The sequence below is a fragment of the Podarcis tiliguerta genome (assembly GCF_965153285.1).
Source record: "Podarcis tiliguerta genome assembly, chromosome: 5".
Lineage (NCBI taxonomy): Eukaryota > Metazoa > Chordata > Lepidosauria > Squamata > Lacertidae > Podarcis > Podarcis tiliguerta.
In genome coordinates, this window is record NC_139538.1 from 52,924,491 (window position 1) to 52,940,757 (window position 16,267).

General features: G+C 42.1%; 1 protein-coding gene across 3 annotated transcripts in view; it reads right to left on the reverse strand.

Annotated features, from left to right (window-relative positions):
* Positions 1 to 331: 331 nt before the first annotated feature.
* The window catches only part of FGFR2 (fibroblast growth factor receptor 2), a 113,929-nt gene continuing 97,993 nt past the window's right edge, over positions 332 to 16,267 (reverse strand). For all 3 annotated transcript variants that reach the window (XM_083439618.1, XM_083439619.1, XM_083439620.1), the window contains 5 exons: positions 12,251 to 12,373; positions 10,763 to 10,833; positions 9,086 to 9,223; positions 5,044 to 5,149; positions 332 to 2,187 (listed from right to left, as the gene is read on the reverse strand). In XM_083439618.1, the coding sequence (XP_083295744.1) occupies positions 2,023 to 2,187; positions 5,044 to 5,149; positions 9,086 to 9,223; positions 10,763 to 10,833; positions 12,251 to 12,373 (603 nt within the window). In that variant the 3' untranslated portion in view covers positions 332 to 2,022. The remainder of the gene's footprint in view (positions 2,188 to 5,043; positions 5,150 to 9,085; positions 9,224 to 10,762; positions 10,834 to 12,250; positions 12,374 to 16,267) is intronic.

Here is a 16,267-nt window from a genome sequence, read left to right on the forward strand (position 1 = left end):
AACTGTTCTTAACCTGAAGCACCACTTTAGCTAATGGGGCTTCCCGCTGCCGCCGTGCCGCCGCACGATTTCTGTTCTCATCCTGAAGCAAAGTTCTTAACCCAAGATACTATTTCTGGGTTAGTGGAATCTGTAACCTGAAGTGTCTGTAACCCGAGGTACCACTGTACTGAAATAAATTGGGAATGGTCTGGAAAGGACATGTAATGGATTGTGCTGAATGTGAACGGCCATACGTTAACGATAACTAACACAAACTAATAGGGTGTTTATTCCATTTCTGCCTATATTATCGTAGAAAACCCGAAGCCATTTTGTAAGACACAAATGATTTAAAAAAATAAGATGCATGACATTTATTTTGTAATGTTAACATTAATATCCGTAGAAAGATTTTTATTGTCAGTACAAAAATTAACAGATTTTAATACTTTTTACCCCTCCCCCCCATTTTAAAAAACATGTAAAGTCGGTATGGATTGCATTCATATTGCATGGCTACACCAGGGTGAAAAGGTGATTTGAATGTGAAAACATAATGCTTTAAATTCTGAAAGACAAGTTATAGAAATGCAGTAATATTTTTGCCCAGGCACCAGGGCTGACACCTGGTACAGCAGGATGGTTTGGAAAGCTGTAATGGAGCAAGAATAAAATAACCCCTCAGAAAGATGGTCAGATTCCAACACGAAGTTCTGTAATTGCCATGATGACAACCTTGGTGCTCTCGTAGTAGAAGAGGAGCATCAAAAGTGTGTGTTTGATCAAAATATCCAAAAGCGTTATTGGATGTTCAGCAAACATAGTTGCTAATCTGAAGCATGTACAGAAAGCTAAGAATTGAGGTTTAGGGCATTTTAAAATTGTAGTTTAGACAAGCTAGAATATGTCCTTATTTCAGTAGACAATGGAATAAGTCTCAGAATTTTGGGTCGTTCTACTGAGCAATTTAATTAAATTTTTGCATTTGAGGAGTTGTAAAGTGTGACAACCAAAACAGCTACACACTTGGCAATACAGGGAGCAAAATATGTTCTCATTAAAGGACACTTTTTTATTTCTGAGAGTTTTGGTTTGTTACAGCAATAACCTCTCATGTAACTTTAGGCTGCAATCCTATACCTGCTGAACTCAAAGGGTAGCATGTCACTGTTAAAAAAACAACCCAAATTAATTAAAACCTTAATTCCCAAAATTAGTTATATACCGTAAATATTTCTCTCTTTTTTAAAAAAAAAGATCTGACAACTAGTAAAGTTTGAGCAATATATCTACTAGTTCTCTGTGCTGTCTGCATAGAAATGCCATTTAAATTACAAAATAACACAACCCTATAAAAGATTAATTGTTTTGTACATTACCAATTAATTAATAAATTAATGAGATAACAATTTTCCCTGAAAGCAAAGTATTTTTCACCTTTAGGTGGTGATATTTTAAAAAAGAAAAGTTTTATGTATGAACAGCAATTACAGGTAGCTGTTTCTTTAAAAAAAAAAAAGGCTAATTTTGCTTGGTGAAGTGAGACATCCATTTTCAAATCAATACAAAAAATAATTCATTGTAAATATATATAATATATATTTATACATATTTGATTATATTTACATACATCCAGCACCTATATACTGCATTTGTGCTCTGTAAGTGTGTGCCAACATATATTTTCTCCAAATATTACAAAATAAACAAGGAAGGCTGACTCAGCATTTGCCTCAAGTCCAACTGGTCCACTGAATGTAGAAAGTGTGTTGCGGCATCCAGACCTGTCAACTGGCATCCAAATATGGCCCATAAAATTCTTCTTCTGAAAATTGTTTGGCATTCCAAAGTACACCACTTTCCCCCCGGTGTGATCGTAACACCTTTTGCCAATTTTTTTTTTTGCTTTTGTTTTGGTCCCTACAATTCATATGTACAAACAAAAATCCTGTGTATCTGAAGGAAGGCTCTTTTTTTTTCACATGGTAGGTAGACATTCTTGTTTTCTTACTCCTTTGAGGAATAAAGTAAGGGTTCTTTTCATGTTTTGACACTGCCGTTTATGTGCTGGTACTTAGGGAGGCAAGGTTCATAAGGCATCGGATCGGCAGAAAAAACAGAGTCATCACCTGAAGAACAGGAACTCCTTGTGTCTTGGTAGCTAGGTGAATACTGTTCCAGTGGTCCACTAAGATCTAGGTACTCCTGTAAGAACAATTCATACAAGTATTTACTTTAGGAGTGTACACATTTACTTTTGTGGGGTGTGTGAATGTGTGTGTGTGTGTGTAAATAATATCACATTCATATAGAAACACAAACAAAAAAAACAGGCTGACACCATTCAGCATTCAAAAGTAGCTTTCTTGACCCAGTTCACATATCACAGTAAACCATGGTTAATAGCTTACTGTAAACATGCATAAGAAGGCGCTGTCACTTTTCCTGATCTCACTGGTGCTCTGTACCCCAAAGGGTTTTTCTTGGTTTACCGAGCATGAAGCATGAAGGAGCCCTCTTGAGAGCAATCATGGTACAAACTACAGTTTACTCAAGATGTGCACACAGGGCCAGTGTCAGAACTAAGACTGTAGAAACTCAAGTTCAATCCCTACCCATCCATGATGTTTTCTTTTGGGTTGTTGGCTTCATTTCTCAGCTAACTCAACTTTATATAGTAGATGTGAGGATAACACTGTAGGGAAAGAAGGCCTTAAGCTTTTTAAACGGAGGGGGTGGGAGGGTAATAGCTACTCATAAAACTAGAAGTCACCAGAGGAGTGTGAAAAAGGAGTGGGGGACCCAAACCAACAAAAAAGGGAATTCTGAGGCAGATGTGTCAGTTCTAACAACATCAACTTTAACCACACCAGTCGAGACATATACTGTAGCCACATCAAAAGCAAACATTTTGCTTACGATGATAAAAACAAAATTTCACCCTACACAGAACTATTTTTTCCCCCCCAGCACATGGAAACAATTTGCAGAGAGAACGATCCTTTATTTCCAATATCCATTTGGTTAAGCTTGGCTATTTTGTATTTTATAATATCATATTTCAATTTACATGTGCTCAATACCCAAGTCCCTGCAATACAGTACTCTAAGTATATATTTTTGCTCACTGTAGTTGCTTCCACCAGCATTTGTGGAACTCAATAAACTTAGCAATGATTTTGAGCGAGCCCCAATGAAATCAGAAGGAGCATGGCACTTTCATTCAATGAGTCTAACACAGATAACCTTCCTAGTCGCTTGTGTCCTACATTTTCATAGCTGGGGGGGGGGAGGCAAATAAAACCCAGTGATTAAGCATAGGGACCTAGGATTCTTCTTGTTGACGGCAGAGTGACCACGTCTTGTCACTGGAAAGCTGTACCAGAGCCACCAATGGAGACCTGGTTTAATTTTCTCTGTGACATAGACATGACATCTGGATTGTCTTAGCCAGAGGGTGTGGTGTGTCAAAAAGGGATAGCTTTGAGAAAGTTTGCTTTTTCTATTTCCCTTTCATATATAAGGAAAAGCATACTTTGTATCCCACAGTCTATCCAGCTCCTATGTGGAAAGGCCTTTTGAAAGTGGGGCATAGGATATAAGGCATAGGATCCTTGCCTTAAGATGAATTTCCAAGTCCATGGGAGTAGAGTGCTCACAATCTTACATTGGTGGATACTTCCCTTGCTACTGTATTGTACTTTGCTTTGTACAGTCTTGTAACAGCTACAGTTCTGTGTCATTTTATTTGTAAATGTTTAATGAAAATAAAATAAATCTTTAAAAAGAAGAGGAAGAGGAGAAAAAGAGCTATAGTGTCAGCTGAATCTGAAGCCAGGGCTATAGAAGTTCTTGAAACAACAGTTTTGGCAGGAGAATAAAGTTATTTTTTCTCCTTGAAATGCTGCTTCTCTTTCAACTTCTGCAGAGCAGCTGTATTCATTTAAATACCAATCTCTTCATTTGCTAAACCACAAGTTACGATTCTAAGATGTGAAAAATCAATTTTTAAAAGCTGGGCTGTGTGCGTGCGTGCGTGTGTTTTTAACAAATTATGTTATTTTTCTTTTTAAAAAAAAAACCAACGGTGAATGCTTTCCTATTAAGACAGTGATGGTTAATTCAATGTAAAATAAACAGGAACATGGCACACAGCAAAAAAAGAAGTTCATAGTACACTTTTGATCTGATGTTACTTCCATATCTTGTAAGTACTCTTTCATGTCTGGTCCCTGTGATCTCCGTGTCTATTTAGAGACAATATGAATCTATCGGTATGCACAGGCTAAAATTGTGGCGCCTCTACCATCAATGGCAAATAGCCCACTGACTTCAAAAGAAGTTGTCATTTCCTCAATATAAATTAGCATGACAGCTTTTAGGAAAAATATGGAGCGGGAAATTTCTACCACAAATGGAAGGAGAAAGCTATTGGGATACCCAGTGAAAGACTTTATCCATGTGATTCACACATATTCAACAGATCCATATATTCACTGAAGGATGGTTCAGTTGACGAATTTATGTGATAATCCTTATTTGGTTGTTAGCTTCAATATGCGGCTATAGTGTGACCCCTAGATGTGGGGAAGTCCACGCAGCTCACAATTTACCATGGAAGACAATCCAGGATAGCTGGTATTCAAGGGTGCACTACTTCAAAAATAAATACCAACTTGGGAAGAAACTCCATTTCAAATTAAAATGCAAGCCTAAGAAATTTTATAATTTGTGGGTTCAACAGAATCTCCAATACTGTTTCTCATCTACAATACTTAACTGATCTTGGTGCTGTGTTCAGACTTCTATTTCTACTATATCTACATATATAGAAATCAGAATCAAACTGCAGTGCACTTTAACACTGAAAAAGAACTCAGGATGGAATGGGGTGATTCTCACTGGCTGGGATTATAGTATGAGATTAATACACCTCTTTTAGTTTATCCATAGAAATTAATGGTTGTAGTGTAGGCAAAACCAGTGCTCAGTGCTTTGTACTCTGTGAACAGGGATTCTACTTGTTCTTTCAGAAGTTTAAAAAGCAAGCGCCTTACTCACCTCATTAGTTGTGAGAGTGAGGATCCGATCCAAGTCCTCCACAAGCTGCTTAAAAGTAGGTCTCTGGGAAGGCACAGCATGCCAGCAATCTCTCATCATCATGTAGCTGTGGAAGGAAGAATTTCACTGTGTTAATTAACTCAATGTGTCTATGTCAGGCATCTTCCATATTCACAATACTTCAGGGCTGTTCAGTTAAAGTCAGGGTGTGTTCACATGTTACAGTCTGGAATATTTAAGATGCATGCATTATGAACGATGGCGATTCCCATTGATGCTTATTTGTATTCTACATATATTATTTTTTTATTATTATTATTATTATTATTATTATTATTATTATTATTATTATCCTTAGTAGCCTATGTTCTGTCTTTTGAAATGAAGCTCAAGGCAGCTCACAGGGGAGAATTTGAGTAACCATTATGTGAAGCATACACTAGGCAAATCGAGAACGGTTCTTGTGGAAATTCTTTCACTATTTGTAAATACAAAAGTTCATTTGTTTGACAGTGTATGCACTCTCAGCAGTGTTACTGTTGATCAATTTAATATACAAATTTATTGCATTTCAGTGGTATTGTATCTTGCTTCAGGATTATTTTAGGATATACAAACCAACCATTTGCCTAAAAACAAATGCTTCATGCTGATATCTAAAAGCCTGAGGGATTGGCCAAGGGGTATCTTTCGGAGCATTGTTAAAGTGACACAACTTCTCCCACCCCAGGCTCAGGCAATTTGTAAATCTGTATTTGAACCACAGTGTTGGAGCATTCATATAACTCTAAGAGAGCAATCCAAACCCAATATCGGCTGGGATTAGTGATTTTGAAATAGGTGGCTCTTCAACTAAATTATCACAATAACTAAGTTGTTGTTGTTGTTTAGTCATTTAGTCCTGTCAGACTCTTTGTGACCCCATGGACCAGAGCACACCAGGCACTCCTGTCTTCATGAATAAGTTAGCTCCATTAATTTCTATGGGTCTGCTCTGAGTAAAACATAGTGGAATGCTACCCTAAGTTTCTTTTAAAAAAAGTGGGGAAGCTTTTCCATCCCCTATACTCTTCACTTTTGCCAGTTGCATAGCCTGTTCCAGCACTGGCTTTGTTCAGTGACAGTCATACAGCTCCATTTCCAGCCCCAGGTTTGAGAATTACAGGATCACTATCCACACTCTTTCAAATACCGTATTTTTCGCTCTATAGGACGCACTTTTCCCCCTCCAAAAATGAAGGGAAAATGTGTGTGCGTCCTATGGAGCGAATGCAGGCTCTGCCGCGACGCGCTGGTCCTGGAAGCCGGAGGAGGAACAGAAGGGTCTCCTTCTGTTCCTTCTCCAGCTTCGCTGAAGGGCGCTGCGCCTTCTCCCTCCCTGTGAAGGAGAGGCGCTGCGCAGAGAGAGAGAAGGCGTAGCGCCCCTTGAGCGACGCGCCTGTAGTGTGAAGCCGGAGGAGGAACAGAAGGGACTCCTTCTGTTCCCCCTCCCGCTTGGCAGCGACGCGCCTGTTCAGCGAAGCCGGAGGAGGAACAGAAGGGACTCCTTCTGTTCCTCCTCCCGCTTGGCAGCGGCGCGCCTGTTCAGCTTCGCTGAAGGGCGCTGCGCCTTCTCCCTCTCTGCGCAGCGCCTCTCCTGTGAAGGAGGGGCGCTGCACAGAGAGAGAGAAGGCGCAGCGCCCCTTCAGCGACGCGCCTGTCCAGCGAAGCCGGAGGAGGAACAGAAGGGTCCCCTTCTGTTCCTTCTCCAGCTTCGCTGAAGGGCGCTGCGCCTTCTCCCTCCCTGTGAAGGAGAGGCGCTGCGCAGAGAGAGAGAAGGCGCAGTGCCCCTTCAGTGACGCGTCTGTCCTGGCTTCTGCTTTAGCCCTGCGCAGCCTCTTTGGGCATGGGGAGCCTTCATCCCGCTGCCCTGAAGAGGCTTGGCGCAGTTACCCCAGAATCCAGAACAGCCACACTGTATCCCAGAAGCCAGTTCCCTCTTGCTGTTCTGGCTTCTGGGGTTCAGAATATTTTTTTCTTGTTTTCCGCCTCCCAAAACTAGGTGCGCCCTATGGTCCGGTGTGCCCTATGGTGCGAAAAATACGGTACATTATATGGGGATGAGCTAGGACATTACTGGCATTAGCACTAAAGATAAAACATGTTCCTATAATTGACTGGAAGGCCCCACATATTGTGCCACAGCATATACTTGAGCAGAAATCAGTTCTATTGCTGGTTACTTGATGAATCTGTGAACCATATGCTGTGCTTAAAACGGGTCTGGAAAGCAATTTTGGGATGTATGAGACAGGTACATGAAGAAGCCGGTAGGATTTTCAGACCCTGTACAATACTTCAGACAAGATATACTCTTGCATGATTCAAGTCAGATAGTGGGTAGAAGGCCTGCTGTTGATGGTTCTCTGGCTAGAAGTGGGTGAAAAACGATCACTAGGGTGAGGAGTTCCAACTCAGGAAAGGACAAGCATGTACTTAACTGTAAAGTGCTACATAAATGTGGTGGAATACATTTGCCCAGCTAAGGTTGGGCAAAACACAAGTTGATGATTGAGGGTATCTATTTCATGTCCCTGTGCTTAGTCTAAGCCAGGTCTTCTTAAAACAAATGGTGCCACCCCCCCGCCTAATGGATCATTAATCATTCCTGAGATCCACCCAGTCAACCCCCCTATGGCTAGCCAAAGTGGGCAAGGGTCAAGGAAGCAGGTGGTCAGCCACAGTTCTTCAAGCAGCTTGTCTATATCCTTGGGCTGCAATAATTTAATATATTATTCTAATATCTAATAATTTGTCTAAATACGGCATGTGAGCACTGTGGATCGAAACCAAGCCATTCCCACCCACTGCTAAAAAGCCATCTGAGGGCCCAGAAGAAAAATGGTTGACCACCCTGGGTATGCGTAGAGCATGCGTGTTGAGAGGGCATCAGCAGCGCTGTGCTGAGGGCCCCTGAAGTCTGCAGCTGGACCTGGTCTAAGTGCAACTCAGACAAAAAGATCAACTTATTGAGGTGTACTTTGGCAGGTCCACAACTGACTGCATAATTAAAACTTTCCCAAATCATACGCTTCCTGTTCACATTGCTAAAAATATGCAGTATCAGACATGTGATGTTTATCCTGGCTTTTAACAGCTGAGATGTGTATTTTCAGGACCCTCCCTGTTCCTGTGACTGATTAGTTTCATCTCTTTTAATACTCATTTTTGAACCTGCCCTGTGCGCACATGCATATAATGTTATAGTGCTCCCATTTTATCATATAAACATTGTCGATTTACCGTATTTTTCGCTCCATAGGGCGCACCGGCCCATAGGACGCACCAAGTTTTTTGGGGGGAAATAAAGAAAAAAAAATTTATTTCCCCCCCCCAGGCGCTTGTGGGGCCAGCAGTGGGGAGAAGTGCTCTTCTCCCCACTGCCTGCCTTCAGACCAGGTCCGGGGACAGCGGGAAGACGCGCTGCGCCTCCTTGCTGTCCCCGGAGCTTGCGGGGCAGGCAGCGGGGAGAAGCGCTCTTCTCCCCGCCGCCCACATGCAGACCAGGTCCGGGGACAGCGGGAAGATGCGCTGCGCCTTCCCGCTGTCCCTGGAGCTTGCGGGGCAGGCAGCGGGGAGAAGCACTCTTCTCCCCACTGCCTGCCTTCAGACCAGGTCCGGGGACAGCGGGAAGACGCGCTGCGCCTCCCCGCTGTCCCCGGAGCTTGCGGGGCAGGCAGCGGGGAGAAGCGCTCTTCTCCCCACTGCCTGCCTTCAGACCAGGTCCGGGGACAGCGGGAAGATGCGCTGCGCCTCCCCGCTGTCCCCCGACCTTGTGGGGCTGGCGCTGGGGTTCTCCTGAAGTCTGGAGAGCGAGAGGGGTCGGTGCGCACCAACCCCTCTCACTCTCCAGGCTTCAGCGAAAGCCTGCATTCGCTCCATAGGACGCACACACATTTCCGCTTCATTTTTGGAGGGGAAAAAGTGCATCCTATGGAGCGAAAAATACGGTATATCAGCACATCCCTTTTCAGACCATGGTCCAGCAAGAAAGAGTTCTTACAGTTCACTGGTGCAATTGGCAGGTTTGTCCATTCTGTGTCCTTCTTTCAGCAACTTGAAGAGCTCTTCCACTGGAATTCCTGGATACGGTGACCCTCCTAAAGTGAAGATCTCCCACATTAGCACACCAAATGACCATCTAAAACAAGAAAGAGAATAAAAATTGCAATGAATCAGATTTCCTAAAGACAGCATAGAGACATCTACTTTTAGCTACCTACCTTATGATCTGAGCAGCAAAGTTGTTTAACGCTACTTTCCTTGCTTGTTTTCCTCTTTCTGGCGGCAGATGAATAATGAGAGCTATCCATCTACCTTTCCATTTTTTACCAATCCTACAGAAACCAATAATCTAACCCCCCCTCCAAATATAAAAATCATTTTGTTTGAGGAAGTACCTTCATGATGAAAACAAACAAAAACAGAGAAATGTTGGGGGTGACTCAGTTCTATTGCTAAAAATTGAGCAGATCTGCTTCTGCAAACAACCTGGATGGAAAACCTCTGGGAATCACGCAGAAACTGCTCTGAGTGCCTTGGGCGAAGAGTATGGCAGGGCTAGCCAATGAAGTACAACTCCCATCAGCCCCAGCCAATGTGGCCAATAGGCAGGAATGATGGAAGTAGTAGTCCAACAACATATGGAGGGAACCACGGAATCATGGGATTTAAGTAGGGTCCGGCTGAATCTGATCCAAATATAAGCAACCTGTTCCATGGTTACAATCCAAACCATATTTGCTTGCAGATACGTCTCGACAATCCATAAAGGCAGGACTGCGTAAGGCAATGGCATTTGTGTGTGATCTGCTATCAGAGGCTGATGTGCACCCATTATATAAGTCTGATCAGCCCAAAGGTGGCATGAATACAACAAATATGTGCACCAGACATTTGCATGGGGTTCTGAAACAGACAAGGACTAGCATGGGAAACAGACTGTTTTGACTGTTTTGCTTCTTGTCCAAATGTACCTGCAATTCTGAGGAAGCCCTTGGAGTCACAGATTTACGAACAATTAACAGCAACTCAAGTCTTTGTGTCTCCATGCTTTGGTTCAGAAAATGCTCCAACCAAACCATTTAAAACAATGCTTCAGAGCTGCACATCTGTAAAGAAGGTTCAAGGGAAGTAAACTTCCGCACTGGCAAGAGGAAGCCAGTGTTTTCTACCTTTCATGTGCTTTGAAGCCAGCCAGATTAGTAACAGAGCACTGGTCTGCAGTCTTCCAGAAAATCCTCACTTTCTAAGGCTACCACTTACTGGGGAATAAAACGGCAGCCACAGGTCTCAGGAAGTAAAGGAGGGGAAAATAATATAAAATCTACCAAAGTGAGGTCAACAATATTGCTGAAAGAATGAGTCCATGAGGCAGCAATGAGATTGAAAATATCCATTGTTTTCTTTGGTTCTGAAGTTTTCCATGGTAATTTTTAAAAAAACAAAAAAGCCTTTGCAAAAAAACAAAGCACAAAAAGCTTTTCTTTCCAGCTTTTTAACCTGCCAGAATAAAGGTGTCTGGCTTGTAGTAAATTAATTTACCTTGGTGGATCAAAGGTTGAGAGACATATTTTAATCTGTTGCATATATATTTCTATTACATGTAATTCAAGTACACTGGAAGAAGCTATAAATGAATAAAAAGATAAAAGTAAGGTTCTAAGATAAAGTTACTTACACATCACTTTGATGTGTGTAAACCCTGTCAAATAGAGCTTCTGGTGCCATCCACTTCACAGGCAGCCGACCCTGGACATAAAATAGAAAGGCAGCAACTGGTTATCTACTGATCATTAGTCAATTTCAGCAATGAATCTGGCAAAGATTAAGTCAAGCTGCAATACTAAATTTTGCTAAAGCAAATTAACAGTTCCATGAAAAATTAGAAAACGCAGCCCCTCTTTCCTTAGTCTCCTGGCTCATTAACATAGCTGTGATTCTCATAAACTTCTATAGAATGAGAATTTTAAAATGTCTTATTCAGAATTGAAAGAATCAGAAAGTCCAGCTCTGCCACAGCTTCCACCCCACCAAGGCACCATTCCCTAATCATCAGCACTCTGCAGAACCTGTTTAATACAGGGAACGCTTTACTTTGCTACATTAGGGGTAAAAAAAATTAAAAACCAAAATGTTGGAATATGCCCTTGTGCAGGCGGCAACCATTTTGCATGGGGATTCCAATTCCTAGCCCCCGCACGCACTGCATTAGCCTGCCCCTGTTCTGCCCTCTGCTAGGTCCAAAAGGACCTGGGCATCAGTGATTGTGTGTCAGTTGGACAAACACAAAATGATCGCTGCCTGTTTAGCAGTTCCTCTCCTCAACCAAAGTCAAATAGTCCTTCTCAGTGTCACATGCCCACAGACTGGATCTGTTCAATGCCTAAATGGGAGACCAATGGGAGACCACCGATGTAAAGAACCCTGATTTCTGTGCTGGAAAGAAGATGCAATATAAATGTACTAAACAAATAAGTTAACTAAAATGACAGCTGACCCAGAAATATGATTCATGTGAATGACCACGCAGGGGCATCTAGTATAATGTGCAAGAGAAGCCCCACATGTTAGGCCTTTTCTATATAGATTTAATCACTACTTTGTATGCTAAGAGATCCTGTTGCTTTTTTAAAAAAACAACAAAAAGCAGAATAAGCTGCTATCCACAGTGAGGGCATGCTATTTAAATGGGGAGTGCTTGTTATTTAACCAGCGGATTGCCAAGAATGTCATAAGCTTCTGCTGAAATGTGGGTAATAAAAGACTTCTACAAAACTAAAACCAAATGTTAGTAATTTCATAATGGATACATTCCACAAAATTATCCATTGATTACAAAAAGCCAAATTTATATTCATATTCGGTATCTAGCTAACAGTCAAAGAATGTGCTGCAAGTTTCATGGAGGCCATAAAACGAAAAAGGCTAAAGCTTATCCTTTAGAAAGCATCATGTAACACGTACTCTCCCAGCCGGTGTAAGCAGATAACCTCCCTTTCCTAGTAAAAAGGGGTTAGGAATCCTAACACACTTGCCTATTATTTTCATTTCTTTGATTAAAAGTTAGGCTGCTGTACAAGAAGTCCATTAGGAATACATTTGCCATACTTAAATGCACCAAGGAAAAAAGATACCGGATCAAGTGATAAGACTGCCATCCACTTACATTAGTAGTCTTTTTATAATAATCTATATTGTTGATGTCTCTGGCCAACCCGAAGTCAGCTATTTTCATGACGTTGTTTTCAGTTACCAAGACATTCCTTGCTGCTAAATCTCGATGGATGCACTGGAAAATAAAATTTAAAATTTGAATTCACAGAAGTGAGTACACACATCCCATCTGCAACCCGATTCCCAACTTGATAAACCTTCAGCCATCAGAATTCACACTGCTTCATTCAGGTACACACAGTCAGGGACAGATGTGAAGGCTCAGAGAAAAATGGAATCATTCCAGAAAAAGTAGGGGTTTTCCCCCGTTTTTAAAAAGCACTTCTCTCTACACCCCCAAAAAATGTAAAACATTTTTGGATTATGAAACGTTTTCTTTTAAAATGATGAACAAAAGAAGACAAGGAGTTCATATATTTAGTCCCTCAAAACTAAAATGGTGTAACACAAAGACTTTTGTATTAAATTATGCACAGATCACTACAATTTGTTTATGCTGTGGACAAGCAAGTCCTGAGAACAAGCAGATAAGCAAGTCACTGAAAATACACAACTCAAAAATGCAAGAGCAAGATGCATTTCTGCCTCTTGGAGGGCACTGCCATTGTGATCTTCCTTCACTTGGCATAGTTGATGGATCTGTTTCTGTCCTATGGACTATGCCTCAAACAATTGGGAGTGGAAGGAAGTACAGAACAACATAATTTTGTGACCATTCGATTCCTGCTGCTATAATCTGACCCTCCCCACTATTTCTCTCAGCTGTGTTTCTGCACCTGGGGAAAAAACATTGCTGGGAGACTTCAGAAAGGGTGAGGAGGTAGGGAATACAGGTGGAAACTAAATGACATGTGGCAACCACTTGAAGGTAGGTTTTGTTTTAAAGCATAGAAAACAATTCCCATTGGCCAACTTTCTATACTTAAACCACATTTGTCAGAAGACAATTCACTCATGTTAAAGCTTTCTGGGAAGATGGTTTCAACATCCCTAAAAATAGTCAAGCAACATGTACCAAAGGCTCCAGAAATACTGTCATTTTTCCTAAGAAACCAGTCTAAAGTCTCCTGCCACTTAAAACCTGCTGATTTTATCTTTCGCCATTAAAGCACAGCTCTGCAAAAGTATACAGTGATACCAAGTAATTATTTTCCACTGCTTTTATGAGAGCGTTTAAAATACTGCAAGATAGCAATCAAATCTTTCCCTTAGTGACTACTAAAGAAATCTCTAAGAAAATGCACTTGAAAACTCACAACTCCATTTTATGCTGCGAAAGGAGACCATCCTTCAACTGAATCAAATGTTTAAAACTGCACATTAAATTGTATCATACGGCTCCTGAAATAGCCTCTCAATGACTTCCACTATAAACCCCGTTTGTATGGACTTAACAACTTCTAATAATAATAATAATAATAAATTTTATTTATACCCCGCCCTCCCCAGCCAAAGCCGGGCTCAGGGCGGCTAACAACAATAAAAACAATCCAACATTCTAAAAACTTTTCACCATAAAATCAATCAGAAACAAATTGATGGCAACCAGCAAGCAGGACCCTGTGCAGATTGCCAGAGGAGGGGGTCAGGCTGCGCCCTGACCAAAGGCCTGGTGGAACAGCTCTGTCTTACAGGCCCTGCGGAAAGATGTCAAGTCCCGCAGGGCCCTAGTCTCTTGTGACAGAGCGTTCCACCAGATTGGTGCCACAGCCGAGAAAGCTCTGGCTCTAGTTGAGGCCAGCCTAACCTCTCTGAGGCCTGGGACCTTCAGGATGTTTTTATTTGCAGACCGTAGGTTTCTCTGTGGGGCATACCAGGAGAGGCGGTCCCGCAGGTACGAGGGTCCTAGGCCGTATAGGGCTTTAAAGGTTAAAACCAGCACCTTAAACCTGATCCTGTACTCCACCGGGAGCCAGTGCAGCTGATATAGTACTGGATGAATGTGATCTCGCAGTGACGACCCCATAAGGAGTCTCGCTGCGGCATTCTGCACCCGTTGGAGTTTCTGGGTCAGTCTCAAGGGCAGCCCCACGTAGAGCGAGTTACAATAATCCAGTCTGGAGGTGACCGTCGCGTGGATCACAGTGGCTAGGTCAGGGCGAGAGAGATAAGGAGCCAACTGCTTAGCTTGGCGGAGATGAAAAAAAGCCGCCTTTGTTATAGCTGTAATCTGCGCCTCCATAGAGAGGGAGGTATCGAAGATTACACCCAAACTCTTGACGGACGATGCTGGCACTAGTTGCACCCCCGCAAGAGATGGGAGTTGCCCCCTCAATCCCATATCGCCCCGTCCCAGCCACAGGACCTCTGTCTTCGAAGGATTTAACTTCAACCGGCTCCCACGAAACCATCCAGCCACAGCTTCCAGGCATCTGGTCAGTGTGTCTGGGGCCGAGTCAGGATGGCCATCCATCAACAGATAGAGTTGGGTGTCATCAGCGTACTGATGGCAGCCCAGCCCAAAACTCCGGACAAGCTGGGCGTTACATTAGAACAGGATTTCAAGTTGACATGTGCAGTCAGAGTGGCTACTTTTTGCAGAAGTATATAAAAATAAAAACAACTATATTCTCTACCCCACCCCCAAAAAAGGCTGAAATGTAGCACATTTGTCCCCTCTAAGATATCCGGCATACCAGCTGACTGGCATTTTGAAACCAAGTTACCGACTTTTAAAAAACTAACATTTTGTAGAAAACGTAAATAATGAAATTTGAAAGTGGTCTCCTACACCCTTAACCTTCTCTCCTCCCTTCACGTCAGCACCTTTTTGAAAATGTACAATTGACCTTTCTTGACTCAGAAAGGAAGTTCTGCCTGCTGATGGAAACCATAGCTTGCTTTAAGCTTTTCTGTCATTAGTAATAAGAGGCAGCAGGAGAAACATGTTGTGAAACTTTCTACTGGATTTTTCCCCCTCTCCTTTTGGTCCAGGATATCATACTTCCACAGCGCAACACTACATGCTCTTATTGATGGACTTTTTAAACAAAAAGTACTCTTTGTCATGTTATTTCTTTCAACCAAATCCGAATCACAAGGTGCAAATCTGGCTTTGATCCACTAAAATAAAAACCCATAAAATAAAACATTGTAATAAAATTCCAGCAACATCAAGATCTATATTAGAATTTCATGGAATGCCATTAAATTCCAGGAGAATATTTGCATCACAACAAAAACAGTGGTCCAGTTTGCACATTATGGTAATGTTTTCCTCCCCCTTAATCTCACAGGGAAGGAACAAAACTATGAACCTTGGCCGAGTGTCAAGTCAGAACTAGTGCTGTGCAGTTTCCCCAGCATTCAAAAACTATCAAAAAGGGAGAGAAAGCGTCATTGAAATTCACATGGTGGGGTGCAGAGGGTTTATGTCACCTTACTTTTGAGGTGGCCAAGACTGTGAATGGGCCTTTCTTTCATTCTACAAATCATTTTCAAAATGACAGGGGCAGATCTAGATTTCGGGGTCTCAAATTTCAGCGGCGCCCTGGGCAACGCCAAAATCAGCATCTCCTTGCCTCTCATGTTCCATTCTAAATCATAGTTGTGGCACCCCCCTCCCCCGTGGGTCCAGTGCAATCAAACCAGCCATGCTCCCCTAAATCCACCTCTGGATTGCACAGTCTTGCTGGTGCAGCACATTACATGACTCAGAGAAGCAGTAAGACCCTTGTAAACACTACAGTTTTTTTCAATTCTAGGAAGCGTTTTTCAGTGATTTCTTTCTATCCACCGCAGTCAAGCCGAAGGGAGTATAAAGGGGAGGAAGAGGGACTTTTCTTTCGCTTACCAGTCCCACAAGGCTGCGTGGTGATATAAAGAAATAAGCATTATTTCATTACAAGTTTAACTGCCTGATAAAATCTGTTGCATTTGCATTTTTTAAAATTTAATGTCACGTTATAAAGATGGCAACTGGACATGCTGAATTTCTCAGTGTATTTCTGTTCCTGGATGGTAAGAACATCCTGAAAATATAAACTCTTATTATTTCTGCCCTAAGGAT